The sequence below is a fragment of the Perissodus microlepis genome, chromosome 1, assembly GCF_051167445.1.
Source record: "Perissodus microlepis isolate ML-2025 ecotype Zambia chromosome 1, ASM5116744v1, whole genome shotgun sequence".
In the NCBI taxonomy this organism is placed as follows: Eukaryota; Metazoa; Chordata; class Actinopteri; order Cichliformes; family Cichlidae; genus Perissodus; species Perissodus microlepis.
The window spans coordinates 33,970,243-33,987,884 of NC_140461.1; the positions used below are offsets into that span (position 1 = coordinate 33,970,243).

Sequence of the window (17,642 nt, forward strand, 5' to 3'; positions counted from 1 at the left end):
ACTGCTGATATTCATGCACCAAAGAGCTCCTGGCTGGCTCGCCACTTTTGTAGCACGTGGAGTTATATAAAGTACCAATGGATAATTACCAAGGTAATAAGTAATTTAGGCTAGCATCAGAAGATTAAGAACGACTCTTAGAGCTCTGGTACACGAATGGCAGAGAAACCAGACAAACACAGTTGTGTGGCTTTAAAAGTACTTTAGTGATGTTAAGCCTTGTAAAATAAATTTGTAAACAACACAGTATTTCAACAGGTTTTAACAGAATGTCAAGTATAAAAATTTCCCCCAAAGTAGCAAAAAAAAAAATAGAATAAAAGAAAATTTGCACAAGTAAAAGAATTAGTCTTTTTTTTAAGTCCAAATGGTACCGGTGGGGCCCATGACAAACGGGTGTATTCCAATAGAATTCGTCCGACAAGGAGTGTGTGTGTGATTGTCTGTCCTACCGTACTACTTGTACAGTAGAGGATTGTAGTCCATCAATGTGCAAATGAGTGCGCATGTATATGTATATCGTCTCCTAGGATCTTGGGTTGGCTCGCCATCCAGTGAACACTGGAACACTCTGGGTTCTGGAATCGCTGACCTGGTCTTTGGATTCGTCCCATATAAAAACCTGACCGCCGTCGAGTGGATGCTCAGCGTTTACGTGAAGCCACAGCTCAGTAAACCTTCCAGTTTCGCTCTGCCCGATAACAAAGTTTTAGTCCGCCTGCTCTGTTCGGCTGTAGGAGCAAGAGAGTGAAAACTTGGGAGCTGGTACTAAGGAGGGACAAGAGCTGCCTAGAGCTTCACCGATTGGCTGACATGCGAGGAGTGGAGTAAAACAATAGGCTCTCATCAGAGCTCATCAACCCTCTGAGAAAACTTAACCCTTGTTTGACCAGAGCATATCATATATAATCTGCGTCCCTTCTATGTTTAAATAAATAGTTTGATCTCGTTTCACTTTCATTAAACAAGGACAGTAAGAACAGAAACAATGAACATTAAATGTTTTACTTTTTCTTCTCTTTTGTTTGAGATGATTTTAGGAACTGGGTTACATTAAGCTGCTGAAATTGCCCACTCAAAGCTCTGAGCTCAACCGTATTGAAAGTTTGTTTTAAAAGCCAGATCAGTGCCGAGAAATCAACAATTTTAAATGAGCTCTACCAGTTCTGCCAGGCCCTGGTAGAGTTCAAATATTGAGACAAATATATAGCAAGAAGTATGACAACCACTTGGATCTAATGACTTCTAAAACTACCCCGGCAAGATGTGAGTTATTGAGGGAGATTTAACCAAAAATTAGTAGGGGTATATAATTATTTGATCTCATCTGTATACCTTTGACCCTTTGTAGAACTTGTGCACCAATTCTTGTTTAGTGAAGTCATTAAATGCTTAAATGCTTTGCAAAGTGGAAAAAGTTCAAGGAAATCATTAAAAGCTCAAATTACCATGACATTCATATCTACACTCTGTTATGGTTTCCAAATCTGCTCTTTGGTTTCCCAATCATTTACACTAATAATGCTCTACATAATGATTGTTAGGGAAATTTCTCTGCAAGCACAGGAGGAATTTAAGTATGTTTATTATTACCTGTAGTGATTTTTAATCGTAAGTTGTAACCTAGGGGTTTATGTGGGGAAAAAGTAAATAATTCTAATAAATAATTATTGCAATGCTAAGAAAAAATGCATGGTCTGATGTAAACATCTTTTGCACACTCTTGGTATATAGCATTAATTTATTAAAGATGTTGTGTTCCCTTCTCTGCTTTTGACTTCTTATAGACCTCGAATGACAAAAAGGAAGTCAGGACATCTTACAGCTCATCGGTCTTCTTGGCACACGACACAAGGTTGCAGCACACAACCTGCCGGCCAGCAGATATGACATCGTATTTGGCAGCAGGAACAATGAAGCCACGATATGCTCCCTACTCACTGTTAGTTTTTTTTTCCTTGTTCTTTTTTTTTTAATGTCTTGCTGTGCCCCATCTAGGTAATAGACACACAGCATTACTCATCTTCTCTAATTCTTAAACACAAAAAGCTACAAATATAGCTAAAATATAACATAGCATGTTGCTATATTGTATTTGGGTTGAGGAAAGAATTAAATAATAATAATGAAAAAAGAATTAGAAGTGAGCTTGCTTAACAAAAGGAATGAAACAAAACTTCAATGTACAAACTTTATTTGATGAAAATATAGGAAAATAAATAAGTCATAGTCATGAAAATTGTGGGTTATCTTGTTGCAATAATACAAAATTATATTTTGGTAGTGATATTTTAAAAAAGTGTTTCTAAAAGACTGATTAATTAACACATTACTTTGGCTACACATTTGTCGCTCAGAAGTAATATTGTGATTTTCTATGTTACCGACCATTGCAAAGAACCATCTTCTGTTAAATGTGAACAAACTATAATTGTCACTATCCAGCAAGGTCACTGTGGAAAGAGTTCACTCTGGTGTATTTAAACAACATGATTTAAATATTATGTAACTGTGCTTGTTTGACATATAGTCAGACCTGTTATAAAAAGATGTCTTTTATGTTTTATCCCCTCGCTCCCTTGTTATTTCTTTATTTCTGAATGTGTTACATCATGTCTTTATAGGACTTTGTGGGTTTGTGGGTTCCATTACTTCCAGTAGAATTTTATCAGCCCACAGGCCAGTGATTTTACGACAGAGACCTAATTGTTTTGGTTGGTTTATACCGCAGTATGAGAAGCTTTAATCCCAAAATCAACTAGGATTTATTTGCGTAGTTTCTGTAGGAAGCCAGGCAGAAGTTTTAGGAAAAGTAATATGTTTTTTTTTTTTACTTTTCTTCAACATTTTCTTTTCTTTTTTTCCTGCTGTTGTAAAATGTAACATAATTGCTATATTTTTAAGAAAACGTTAGGGAAAGATGATATCATGTGAGGTGAAATCACACAGTATGACTGTCAGCCTCTACTACACCCTGCTCATTTTGCTCAAGTGCAGTACTTAAGTGATTTTACTTTTTTGTTCACTATTGCATGGCATTTTGAAATGCAGTCATTTGTGTAGGTTGTGTAGAGTTTTTTTCTTTGTTGTTTTCCCCAAGGTTTTTACTTGTGGTAATGTGTCTGGATCACAACACTTTGGTCAGTTCAATGTAATTATCTTTTCCACAGTGAAGAAGCCTGCAGGGTGAAGGGGGAGGTGGAGGTGCAAAAGGAACAGGAGGAGAAGAATGAGAATAACAAGCATGAGCAGGAGAGAGAAGAAGAAGAGGTGCAGCCAACTCTGCAGAAAGAGTGGAGGTCGACAGAAAGCAGACAGACTCCAAGAGATGATGAACAGGAGGAAGAGGTGGACTTCACACATGAAGTGAAGGAAGACCTCCACCACACAAGGGAGTGGCGACACAGGGGTGACAAGAATGAGGCGAGGGAGGACAATGAAGAAGAAAGAACACTGCAAAACAAGGTTTGCTTTGTACAGATTGTAAGGAAATCTATGGATTTACACACACACGCACACACACACACACACATATATATTATATATATATAGAATTAATTAAAAATATATGTATTATATATTACATATAAAATATATTTTTTATATTTAAATTTACTTAGGTAACTGTCCTTTTTGCACAATAAGATCAATGTAGAGCAATCTTGAGAATAAGATCATACTTTCATGTAAGATTTGCAAAATGCTACCTCAGAAAATGTCAGGAGGTTTGTGAGTCTATCAATAAAGGCAGACTGAAGATCCATTTTCAATAAAACACTGTTGACATGGATGTCATGCAGCAAGCACACAGGTTCCAAATCAACTAGAATTACACTCTTCTGGAAACAATTTTAAATTGTATATTTGGCTATGTCATTTATAATCCATCGTGTGCACATAAAAACAATGAATCTCCTGAAATCTTCATGAGATAATAACATCAAGGACAAACTAACTTCAGTTTTGCCTCCATGATTCAATCTCTCACACAATTTGTCAAATGTGTCCAACAGTTTCACATAGTGGGATGTTAAGAAGTTGGGATTTAGGCATTTCATTTTGTTATTCAGACATCTACAAAGCAGCTATGTCAGTACTTTACTGACATAGCTCCAGAAAAATGTCCTGTTTCCCCTAGTGTTTCATAAAAAGTGTTTCATGAAGTACACGCAAGCTTTTTAAACAACTCCAATTTCATAGAATTTGGCTCCAGATCTGAAGCAATAAAGTGAAAGAATGCTGCTTTGGCTTAGAGGGTGTCAAAATGAATCAGAGCCTGACAAAAGCACCAATGATGTAAGGCGCTGTGGAAATTCCAGTTTTTATCACCAGCAGTGGGCCAGGTATTCATTAGGCTTTTGCCACCAACTAATGCAGTGTGAGCGAACAGTGAAAACAAGTTTTAAAAGTTTCACACTTGGGCGATATTGGGGAAAAGTGTCAAAATTAAATTATGCATCAACACCCAGCCCCGCCAACATTTGAAAGGGGTGCACTCTAAAAGTACCAAACGCCAGCTACACTTTCAGAGAGGTATATTGTTGTACCATTAATCCTACGACAGCTTATGTCTGGAGTGTTATTGTTTAAGATGCTGTCATTGTATCCTTGATGGGGGGTAGTTATTTGTTACAATTGTGGTTTGTGCTTTATGGAAACAAACCTTGATCCTCTTAGGAAAATTTTCTGCCATAATGTACAAAGGCTGCGATACCAAAACTAGCAACATCTGGTTTTATTTTACTTTTCCCCACCCAAGGGTGAAGTGGATACTAATGTGCCTTAAAGAAATAAGAAAGCTTATTAATTTAAATCATCTTAAACTCTAAAAGAAACAATGCAAATATGTGCTTTATACTGCTTTGAGGCATATATTTACCTTGCCTTCAGTGTATACAAATTAAGGACAGAAATGTACTTTTACTGCACATCTGTCTATCAAATACAAATGTTCTGTTTTTCATTTTTTTCCCTAGCGACTGACAGACAGCAGAGACCAGTGGAGCGAGCTGGAAAACAGAAGCTCTGCCATTTCTCTCTGCAACAGCAGTGAAGGCGAAGAGTCATTAAACTGCTACGGTCCCATGAGTCCAACATTCAAGGTAACTTGTAAAACCGAGGGTGATCTGTAGGACTTCTTTTGGTATTTACTGGGTCTCCATAATCATATGGTGTCTAGTGTAAGCCTCCTTACAGAAAAGGTAACATCTACTATGCTCCGGTACAAAATTTGATGTATTGTACTCAATGTTCCCTCTAAGCTGCGCACATGCGCAATTGCGCATTGCTGGCACGGTCTCTGCGCACAAAAAAAAATCAAACTTGAATTGTAGTGATGTGCGATACCACTGATTTCCTTTCCGATCCGATACCAAGTAATATTCAGGGTGGTATCGACGATACTGATCCGATACCGATACTATGTACAAAAACTTATTTTATTTACTGTATCTCAAATTATAGTTTCATTATGATTACAGGACATCAGATTACTTGTTCTTATCACTTAATAATGCAGAATTCATCATATAGAAATAAAGAACCTGAAGTTGTGCGCTATTTGAACACCTTGCCTGCCTGCACCTGTCCCTCTCCTCTTCAGTTCGCCTCAACATACGCTCGTCATATTCTGTGATATGATTTACTCTGAGGTGTTTGACAAATTTTTGGTGTTGCCACAACACCTCACTTTCTTGCCACATGTATCGCAAACCACGTCTCGGCTGTTTGTGGATGTAAAATACGTCCGCACATAACTCCAATTACGCTCAGCCATTGTTGTGAGTGCGCACGCCAAGGGGCTGCCACATTTATACAGCCATATTTTGCACATGACTATGAAAGGTGGAAGAGGAAGTAGTTCCTTCCAATTGTAGACAATCCGAATGAAATAGTTTCTTTCCACTGTGTTCCTGTTAATGATAAACTACAAATTTACCCTAAATTACTAAAATATCGATATTTTAATGTGAGAATCGATTCTAGAACATAAATGATTGGTATCGGAGGAATCGTTATTTCAGTATCGACCCGCACATCACTACTGAATTGAAATTAAAATTAAAACTTTAACAATTCTGTTTTGCAGTGCTAGTCAGTAAGTGACTGGCTGCTCCCGTATGGGATTAGAACGATGCCACCTTATCCCATAGTCCAGCCAATAATGCGATTCACATTCGTATATACGCAGCTAATCAATGTCGTCGGCAGGCTATGACAGCGTCCTTGTGTGCCGACACCAGTGTTTTAGCTAGCAAAGCGGCGTGGCTGATGTGGAGTGAAGCCACGTTAATGACAACGTGTACAACCATTGGAGATGTGAGCAGGACAGACAGAACAATTTACGGAAAAAGTATGGACTTTATACCAGTTTTTAAATTGTGTTGATAGGCCACATTAAACCAGAGTTATGATAAAAAATATGTGCAATGTTTGGTTTTCTTCCTGAATACTATCGTTGTTTATATTTACTGTGGGAAGAAACGTTCTATAAGAAAAAACGCTCGAAAGCACTCTCCGCCTGTAAGCAAAAACAAAACCAAAAACACCCCCACCCTTTCCTATTGGTCGAAAAAAGTACCATGTCGACCAATCAAAAAATGATATGGCAAGTTGTTAGGAAACGGGGGAAGTTTTAGGAGTGACGGCGGTGTTTTGAGATGTGAGAGATTTGCGACGTTCAGCGCAAATCTTGTGTAGTTAGTGTGTAGTGTAGTCAATAGTTTTGTTGTGTGTGTCAGAACAATGAAGCGACTGCTGAATGTTACAGGTGTTACAGGAGTGATACATCTCCTGTTGTCAGGCCTGCAGGTATCAGGCTGTTGTTCTCCTTTATGTGGACAGAAATTATTTTTGGAGTGGCACAAATAATTTGTGTGGCATCATATTTGATGCAGAACAGCTGATTGTGCTGTAAATAGTTTGAAATGTTTATTTAAAAAAACACCTTGGCTTCATTTGAAAAAAACAGCTGTAAAAAACTTTGTTGTTTGCCAAACTGAGTTACTTTTTTGAAGAAGTAACTATATAATTAATTGCCCAACATTGGTCTTTATATACTGTATTTTGCAGACAGAGAGTTACAGGACTCTCTCCCAGACCACAGACTCATACTCATAATACAAGTCAGAGCTTTATTAAAAAAAGAAGAAGAAGAAAGTTGTGTTTTCAAAATTCGAGTTCAAGTTATTTTTACTTCCAATAGTGTTAACATACTACACAGGTCAATGACTACATTTTTGTTTTACATTTTCATTGTAAGTGGGCTAAAACAGTTAATTAAAAGTAGTCTAACATAAATGTAAATGCTGTAATTTGATTATCTTAATAAACCATGTAACTTGGATGGATTCGATGCTGGCGTGACCACAGTGCACACGTCTGATGTCGCTCACAGTGGTCCAAGGAATCGCTCAGGGAGTGTGTTCACCATAGCTGGACTGGCCATCGGGCATACCGGGCATTTGCCCGGTGGGCCGATGATGATTTTTCATTTTTATGGGCCGATGGTTTTTTTTTTTTCATTTTTTTCCCATAACGGTATAAACACTGAAAGGTGGTGGATTGGCCAGATGCTGGGAGATGTGTAAAAATAACTCAATTGTTTGGTGGTGGCTATTGCGGAGCTTCCACAGATTCAGTAACATTAGCAAGTGGTGGAGGCCAGCAGATGCAACACGCTGGCAGGTGGATGAGGGAAAGGCAGGAGGAGCAGAGACCCGAGGCGGTGAACTGAACTTCAGGTAAGAAGTTATGACCTGCAGTCTATCTGGGTCAGATATAAACCAAATTTAGGTGTAGTTTATTTTCGTTATGCTGACTTTTTACAGTCAACTGACTGTAAAATAACTCGTACTGCATACTAGCTAGCATGACGGAGTTTCTATACAGCTGGGCGGGTGCTATGATGTTAATGATGTTGAACTTGTTTTATCTCATTTTATTTATAAGGTTAGTTATTAGAGTTTCCAACCGTCCCGTAAAAAATGGAATGGTCTCATATTCAGAGAAAATATTGCGCGTTTCGTATTGAGGTGAAAAGGAACACAGTTTGTCCCGGACTTCAGCTACAATGAAAAAGACACAAAGGTGGAGTTATTCTGTGTTTTTGCTGCACAGCTGCCTCTTCTTCTCTCATTCACCCCCCTCCCTCCCCTGTTTCTACTTCAATCATGAAACTGATCAATGATCAGCTGATCAGCTTTTCTCTCTTGTTTGTTTATCGCCCCCTTTGTGCCAGAAAGAGGAAACCAGCGGATGTCGCGCTAAACAACAGCAGCACGTTTAAGCTTGATCAGCTGTTGTTAGAATGTATTTAATATTAATTTTTAGTATCAGCTGATGTTTGCTGGAGCCACAGCTGTAAAAGCTGCTGGTCATGATATCGGTTTGGTTATCTGGTGAGAGGGAAACATGAAGATGGAACGAGGAGATGTCCTTACTGAATCATCAGAGCTGAACAGGTGATGGAGAAACAGGTTTACCTTTTAGGTGACATGAATGAGTTGAAGGGAAGTTATGAACTGTTTCTGAGAGACAAATAACACCAGGATCCTTTTTTATGTAGCTGACAGCTGGTAACTGTGCAGGGGCAGGTCTAGCAAAGTTTTGCCAGGGGGCCAGGTAGGGCATTAACAGGGAAAGGGGGGCACAAAGAAATACTTTTCTTTCTTTTTCTCATTTAAAATGTCTCGCTTTTAAAAAATAATTATCTGAATCTTACAACAAACGTTTTCATCTAATGTAAAATGTATAGAAATCCATTATTGTACATAGTAATTTTTTTTTAGGGTCCCATCATAATTTCTTCAGAAGTAGCAAAATACTGTATATGATGCCAGTATTTACCCACATTTTCTAGATACTGTACCAGTACTGTGTGTAAAATGCCATCAAAAAGTCAATTAAGTTTTATTCTTTCTCACCTGTCTTTCTGTCTCCTTTCACTTTTTAAAGGTTGCCATGTTAGAAAAAATATTTTGCCCTGCCATGCAGTTTATTGATGTGGCAAATGAATGGTTTATGAAAATATATCTAAATCTGTCATCAGTAATCAGTAATGATCATGTCTCTAGTCTTCTCTGTCTTAATTTCAGGTTTTCACCATGTGTTGTAGATAGTTCAGGAGGTTAACTCGACCAAGCAGTCTACTTTTGGGTACTGTTTAGAATACTAGAATAGGGAGGATGGTGTAGGTTTAAGTTTATTAGACTGATACATATATACCAACACGACAGTGTACATCACTGTGACAACAGCGTTTGTTTTCATTCAACGGCTTTATGGTTTTTCTTATAATACTTGGTGGGCCGGTCTCTAGTCAAAATGCCCAGGCCGATTTTTTGTCCCAGTCCAGCCCTGGTGTTCACTCAGACACATGGAAAATTAGAGGGAACATTGATTGTACTGTTCCTGCATTTACATATTGTTCAATCAGAATACAGAAAACAACTAAAGCTAAAGTTCAATGCAAAGTTTTCATGTGATATGTTATGTGCAAGTGAATTTTGATTACTTTACAGATTTTATAGGTGTTTCCTTCAAAAATTAAATTTCTTGTAAAATTCCCTTGGTTCTGTTTGAGAATGTTGTATGATATGAGGTGCCGTAAGGGACATTATTACTGAAACGCTCTCACACACACACTACTGAAACGCTCTCACACACACTACTGAAATTTTACCTCTCACACACACTACTGAAACACTCTCACACACACTACTGAAACGCTCTCACACACACTATTGAAATTTTTAGCTCTCACACACACAACTGAAATGCTCTCACACACACTACTGAAACGCTCTCACACACACTACTGAAATGCACTCACGCACTCCACTGAAACCAGAGGCATTTCCACTGAACAGGAAGTTGTTTCCTGACAAGGAAACTGATGGAAAAAGCGGTATATTTCAAAACACTACAAGGATGTCTACTCAGCGTCCTGCTAGTACAGCGGTCCCCAACCTTTTTTGCGCCACGTACCATTTATGGCCAACAATAATTTCACGGACCGGCCTTTAAGTTGTCTTGGATAAATACAATAAAATAAAACCAGTACCGCTACCAAAAAAAAAAAGATTTATTCATAACACACGGGAAAAGACCCAGGGAAACCGAGTTAACAATATAAACGATATAAAAATAAAAAAAACCTATAAATACCCTGAAAACCATAAATTTCAAACTCAAGCCTCAACTCTTGCGACCTGGTACCAAACGACTCACAGACCGGTACTGGTCCAGGACCTGGGGGTTGGGGACGGCTGTGCTTGTAGCCTAAGTGAAGCAGCCGCATTACTTAACAGTATTTTAGCTTCTTTGAATCAAGGAATGGATTCAAGGTGCAACAGGGAATTCGGCAAGTATGTCCTGTTTCCCCTAAGCTTTTTATATTGGCAACTCAGTTGTTAACACTATTAATCAAAAATTCTAACGACATACAAGGAATATCAATTTTTAATAAAGACTTCAAAATAAGTCAATTCGCAGATGATACATCTATTTTTTTGAAAGATAAATACGTGGTAGAGAAAACTAAATTTTCTCTAAAGCATCTCGTTTATCTCTCAGTATCAAAAAATGTGAACTACTCCCGATTCATACAAGGTCTGACTCCTCAATAGCTTTGGTTAGAGTTGAATCTAAAGTTAAATATATAGTGTTGATAATATCTAAAAAAAAAAACAAAAAAAACAATTAGCAGAGAAGACACTAATATTTTTAACTGTATCATGGAGATGAAGAAATCACTTAGCCACTGGTTAACCAGAGACCTCACTATTTTTGGCAGAAACATCCTATCTAAAGCTGAAGGCATCTCCAAATTGATTTATCCTTGTCACTCTCTATATATCTCCTCTAAAAACATTAATAAGGGTAACACAGTTATTTTAGATTTTTTGTGGAGGAATAAAACCCATTACATTGAAACATCTCAGCTTGTGAAGGAATACAATAAAGGTGGTATCGAAACTCCAGAATTAGAATTTATGGTTGGCACCCTTAGAATTAAATGGTTAAAATCTGAGATAATGAGATATACCCACAACTTCTCCCCATAATTAAACCTTATGAAATCATAGGGTAATAACACTTAATCAAAAATCAATTTTCAAGAGCGACTGGTTTAAACAAAAAGATTATATTCATAACAGATTTGTTGGATGATAACAGTGTCATTCTAAGTTACACAGACTTTTCAGAAAAATATTGTCTAAACTGTTCTCAAAGAGAATATAACAAATTTTGTGAACTGGTCCCACTGCCTCTGCTTCATTTGATTAAAAATGTTATGATATACAATAATTTCTCATCAGTGCTCCCAAATTTATTGCTAGGGCAATGTCAGCTGTTTGATAAAAATGCAATAATAAATTTATTAGTAGTTTCTTCAAAGACAAAATATTTCATAGTTACAACAGAATGGTTACATTGCATGGTTCTAATTTAGTTATTTCATATACACTGGATAAAACATACTAAAAATTTATGAAATAGCCTATTCTACCTAAAGTTAAAGAAACACACTTTAAAGTAATAAACAAAATTAATCCTGTGGCAGAATTTCTAAAAAAGAGATTTGGTTTTTGAGATCAGTGTTCTTTTTGTACTGATGAAAATGAAACCCTAGAACATCTTTTTTTTCTATGCCCTATCACACAATGCATTTGGTGCAACTTAAAAAATTGGATTTCCCTAAATATTAATGACGTGCCACTATTTGAATTACATCATAAATTTTTTATATGGATCATCTAGCATTGGGTGTCTCAGACATTATTAACATCATCATACTTTTGAGTAAATATCATATCCATTGTGCTAAATGGAGGAACGCTAAGCCTTCTCTCCCTGGTTTTATTAATGATTTTAAGATATTTTTTTCTTTGCTAAAAAAGACAAAAAGCACATATGCCAAAAAAATTAACCAGGATAATATGCGTCTGCTATTCAAAATTTTGACTTATGCTGAGGCTTATATATTGTTAAGTATTGCAGCTGCTTCACTTAGGCTACTAGCAGGTTGCTGAGTAGACATCTGTGTAGTGGTTTGTTTGAAATCTACAACTTTTTTCAGTTTCCTTGTCAAGAAACAACTTCCTGTTTAACTGAAACGCCTTCCTGTTTAACTGAAATGACTTCCTGTTCAACTTAAATGTCTTCCTGTTCAACTGAAATGCCTTCCTGTTCAACTGAAATGCCTTCCTGTTTAACTGAAATGCCTTCCTGTTCAACTGAAATGCCTTCCTGTTTAACTGAAACAACTTCCTGTTTAACTGAAATGCCTTCCTGTTCAACTGAAATGTCTTCCTGTTTAACTGAAATGCCTTCCTGTTTAACTGAAACGCCTTCCTGTTCAACTGAAATGCCTTGGTTTTTCAGTAGTGTGTGTGAGAGTGTTTCAGTTGTGTGTGAGAGCCAAAATTTCAGTAGTGTGTGTGAGAGCGTTTCAGTAGTGTGTGAGAGCCAAAATTTCAGTAGTGTATGTGAGAGCGTTTCAGTAATAATGTCCCAATAATAACCTCATATTATTGTGTTACATTGTATTAATCATGTCTAAACCCATTGTCTCTTTAATGCCTCCTGATGTCCCAAAAGAAACTCCTCATACAGTTTTACCCAGTAAGTAGCCTGCATGTGTCAGCTGACCTATTGTGCAGCAATGGAAGAGAGTCATTTGTCAAACTTAAGGTTTGATTGCACTGATTAAAGAGCAGCCATGAACTGCATGACACAGTTTTATTGGTAGATTTTTAAATGGTGAGAAAACCTGTTATTGTTGGTTAAAAAACCTCTTTGAAATTTGAAGTTAATACCACCCTAACATTAACCCTCAATGGTTTGGTGACCTGATGGATGTTAAAAAGTTCAGAACAGGGAAAGGGTAAAATAACTTGTGAACCACAGATATATATATTTTTTATTTTGCAGTGTCTTTTGGTGCAGTGTCACTGACTTCTATAGGAATTTGTGTCTCAGCTTACTCTGTCTCTTTACAGGATGAAGTGAGCACCCGCGTCACAGCAGATGGTAAATGCAAGGTGAGTCAGGATGAAAAACAGCAGGCCACTCTCAAGCAAACTCAAGCAAACACACCCTGATACACCCCGAATCTGGCAGCACTGCTATTAGAAAGACTGCAAAACTACTGATAATTTGACCTGCTACAAGAGGAAAATTAGGTAACTTAACCCCCTGAAGTCATGACATATGACTAACCCGATATTTTGAAGAATGTCAAAAGAAACGTTTTTCTAAACAAATGTAAATAGTAGTTATGTGTGTCAATTAGAATAATCCTTGTTCCCTGATAGTCAAGACTTGGAAAAACAATTCAATGAAAACAAAAATGACATATAAGGCTAGGGCTAGGGTTAAAGTTAGGGTTGGGGTTGGGAGTTGTTAAGGATGACTTTGTCCTCAGAAAGTTAAGGATTTCTGTCAGAGGGTAAAAACAAGTCATAAAACACCTTTGTTTTCTGATAACAAATTGCCTGCAGTGTTTTGCAAAAGGTCTAACAGGTCAAGTATTGAACAACTCTTATTAGAAACATTGTAGGATCAAGGTTTATCCTGTTAAACTGAACCTGGTTGAAGAGAGGGAACATTTACTATCTTTGTTGCATGGACCTGAGATGAGGACTTGAGAAGGAAGACAGAGAATTTATCAGAGTAATGTTTGGATGAGTCATGAAGACAGGAATTATGTAATTGTTACTAGAATATTATTTGACAGCTGATTTCCTTTGTGAAAGATCACTGAAGTTTTTGTGTCTCCTTTTTGTTTGGTTTTTTACTCCTGTTTAAATTGTTGATGTGCGAAATGCAAATTAATAAACAGAAAATTTCCATTCCTCAGATCACAGAGCGAACAGAGTCTCTGAGGAGAAGGTAAGCCTACTAATAAAAAACACACACAAGAATGATCAAAATCTAACACCTGCAGGAACCTTTCTTTCAGTGTGATATGATGTCCATCACCATTTATACGTAGAAACACCAAACTTTCCTCTGGAAGGACATAAAGAGTTTGTACCACATGCTAAAATCAGACAGAATTACACTTTTGCCATGACTGATTCAGTTGTTTATGCATTCTTCTAAAGCACCAGCAACATAAAGAAGACACTGCCCCCTCTTCCCGTTTCCAAGATCGACAAGAGACTGGAACAATATACACACGCCCTGGAGGTAAAACTGCAGAGTGTTTTTCTTCTCAACCAGTAAGAGGATATTTGTGGGATAATTTTTTTGTAATCATTAACAGATTCCGCAGACTGATCACTTGAAACCTCAGAGGACACTTTAGACTGCTATAATTTTGTTTTTTAGTAGCAGCGGTTGGTTGATCCTCCCTGAGGATCCCTCCCTCCCTGATCCTCCTTCCTTCTGCTGGAGGTTTCTTCCTGTAAAAATGCAGTTCTTCCTTCTTCTTTTTTTTAACATTGTGAGGTCTTTGTTAAAATAAACATATTTTAACCTGAGTGTGAAAAAGATGGTGTGGTCTTGGCTCGTTTGAAAATACGGCTATCATTTATCACAGGGAAAAAGTGTTTCTGGGTATTTATCCAAATAAAAAGAATTCTAAAATTAACGAAAAGGTGATGGTGTTTAATAAAACATAAAGAAAGTGGAGAAAAAACAGTTACATCTATTCAATGTGCCTGTGACTGGCAACAATTATTGCGTTAAAAAACATTTTTTAAATAAACTGGTTTACATTGTCTTGTGAATCACACATCATCATTGCTATATATATATAGCAATAATAGGTAAAGTATTAAAGTGAACGATGTAAAATCAAGAAGAAATTGGTCTGTTGTGCAAATGAGTTTTCATTTTTGTGTATGTGTAGAGTATCATCGTTTCACAATGAAGGCAAAAAAAAATTCCACTAATATTTGGTTGCTTTACAAACTAGCACTCCTTTACTCACTCACACAGTGACTCTCTCACTAGATTCTCAGAACTGACCTAAACTTTTCTACTTTTCTTTCTGTCATCTTATTTTTCTCAGCTCTCCTCAAAGGAAGGCAGATCAGGCTGCCAGACAGTGACTGATCTCACTGCTCCCACTGAACCAGTTGCATCCAAGAAGAACCTGTTTGAGGCCGGAGATGCCTGGAACCAAAATGCCACCTCGATCACAGCATCTAAGGTTTATGGAAACATAACTTGTGTGTGTGTGTGTGTGTGTGGGGGGGGGGGGGGGGGGGGGTTGTTCCTTTATGTTTCCAATAATTTCCAAAATAATATATTTTAAACAGAAAACAGGAGGGAAGATTTCCTAGGGGAATGCTTTTGATATTACTGTAATACATGATGTTTCTCACTTTTCTCTCAGGACGCAGATGCTCTAAAAGTGGGTGTTGCTGATCTCATCAACCAGTGGGTGAAAGGAAGTGAAGACGGAAGCAGATGTAGCTCCCCCTCCAAACCAGCAGTAAGTCATATCATTATTGTTATTATTTCTACATGAATTACATTAAATTGATTACATTAGTTTTTAAACAGGTATTTTGCCCAGTCTTTATGTCTTTTTCCAACCAAAAATGGAAAGGCAACAACTACTTTAAAAATATACAAAACCAAAAGTTTAATTTATGATTTTAATGCATGCTGCCCAATTCCATATGTGTTCATACGGTCAGTTTGGGTGGGTCAAAAGTCAACATTTACCAGGATGTCAGGATGATGTCTTCTGCTTCCATGTTTATCAATCCTCCCAGGAAGATTTCTATGGTTCTAAGAGCATGTTTTTGTTCAGATTTTGTCACAGTTAAAAAAAAAAACCCCACACACACAGCAAAAAGAAAAACTTCTTATTCAACAAGCTAGTGGTTAGTGCTTTTTACACAAAACTACTTTTTTGTAATCATTAACAGATTCCGCAGACTGATCACTTGAAACCTCAGAGGACACTTTAGACTGCTATAATTTTGTTTTGTACTTCTTCTGCTTTTATGGATGTTTCTCTGAACATGAATATTTTCTTGCTTATAACACACTCTTTAAGTATCACACTGTTCACGGTGTCAGCTGCTATCAGCTTTTGTTTAAAGGGTACCCCATTGCTCATATTTTTCATATTTCATATTTTTTGTCATTGTATATACTGCTATAGCAGTGGATGTTCAACTTAAACATACCCAAAGTATCATGAGGTCAGTGCAGTTTGTATAAATAAAACCAAAAGCTCAGACTTCAGACTTCTCTAAATCAGTAAATAAATAAGATTCATTTAATGTGAATCCTTAAAGTGAATACAAAATAAAGTACAAAATAGTGAACCTTAAAAGAAGAAAAGTTTGATTTCAGAAGCAATGATGAATTCTGCCATCTGCAAGGGAATGATGTCATGAGTATTTGGTGAAAGAGCAAATCAAACTTTGCCCCACTCTTCATGTGTGTGTCATCTGCTTTCACTGCCAGGCTTTGCTATGCACATTGTTGTTTTTTCTGCATTGAGAGTACTTGACATTAAGAGTGTTCAGCTATTCCCACATGGCAGTCTTTCATGCCGATATAATTTAAAAAGGCCATTTTTAAAATGTTTCGTCGTCCTGTGACCTTAAAATGTCTTTTTTGTTGTTGTTCTTATTTATTTATTGTCAGATTCACAAAAATCTCTAAAATTAGCTATGAATCCGTTCCTATCATTATTTATTATTATTTTTATTATTATTTTATTATTATTATTTTCTACTTCAAGTTTTCGCTTCCCACTTTCTTTTCTGTCTGGTGTAAATCAGCCTCAGGTTTGCAGGCTAGGCAGTGAAAGTCTGCCCCCTCATGGCAACATCAGTAGCTTTCACATGTTGCTCTTTCAGACAGAGATACCAAAGTGTGGTTTGTTTACTGTTCCTGTTTTCAGGAAATCAAGCCTGGTGGTGTTTTAAACAAGAAAAATTTATGGGAGAGCCTTGGAGACACGTTATCGTCTGGGAAAGAAGGAAAGGTACACGCTCACACGGAGGATAGCGGAACAGAAACTTTTAAACGTTTGTCTTGATCAATATTGTTTTATCGACTGAATTGCAGGAGAGCTCCACTGGCAAAAGATATAAATTTGTGGTGACAGGTCACGGCAAGTATGAGAAGGTTTCTGTTGACAGCGGATGCAGTGAGGACATAAACTGCCAGTCAGGTGAGAGAATCCTTTAACTAGTAATGCTAACATTAGATACGATGCACTATTGTAATGGAAAAGGTTGGACACTTGTCATGTCGTAGCAGCCAGAATGTCAAAAATGACCCAGCTCAGTACAATATTATGAAACAGCAAATAGCTTGGAAAAGTAAAAAATAAATAAATAAATAAAAATAAAAATAAAACAAGAAAAATAAAACAAGCAAAAAGGAGAAAGAAAAGGAGCTCAATAAATACAAAATAGAAAATGATGAAGAGCTCAATAAAACACACAATAATCGAGAGATAGCTAATCAGGGAAAAAGTGATCAAATATTCTTATAGAGTCATAACATTGTGGGCGGGGCTTAAATGAGACAATTAATCTATGTGTGGAATATTGATGGAAAATAATCGAGCTTAATTTTTGAGCAATGGGAGGAAGTACTTTTACAGTTAGTTTAACCGTGGCTTTTCCACATACCAAAGCCTTACTTTTACTTTAAAA

The 17,642-nt window shown here is 37.0% G+C and overlaps 1 protein-coding gene across 2 annotated transcripts in view; it reads left to right on the forward strand.

The window, feature by feature from the left end:
- lsp1b (lymphocyte specific protein 1 b) overlaps positions 1–17,642 on the forward strand; it is a 52,419-nt gene that overhangs the window by 23,307 nt on the left and 11,470 nt on the right. The window contains exons 4-14 of one of the 2 annotated variants that reach the window (XM_084908714.1): positions 1,788–1,942; positions 3,171–3,465; positions 4,977–5,102; positions 12,604–12,627; positions 13,005–13,046; positions 13,865–13,896; positions 14,112–14,196; positions 15,023–15,163; positions 15,350–15,448; positions 16,880–16,963; positions 17,047–17,152. In XM_084908714.1, the coding sequence (XP_084764840.1) occupies positions 1,788–1,942; positions 3,171–3,465; positions 4,977–5,102; positions 12,604–12,627; positions 13,005–13,046; positions 13,865–13,896; positions 14,112–14,196; positions 15,023–15,163; positions 15,350–15,448; positions 16,880–16,963; positions 17,047–17,152 (1,189 nt within the window). The remainder of the gene's footprint in view (positions 1–1,787; positions 1,943–3,170; positions 3,466–4,976; positions 5,103–12,603; positions 12,628–13,004; positions 13,047–13,864; positions 13,897–14,111; positions 14,197–15,022; positions 15,164–15,349; positions 15,449–16,879; positions 16,964–17,046; positions 17,153–17,642) is intronic. The other variant, XM_084908634.1, reaches the window with a different exon arrangement.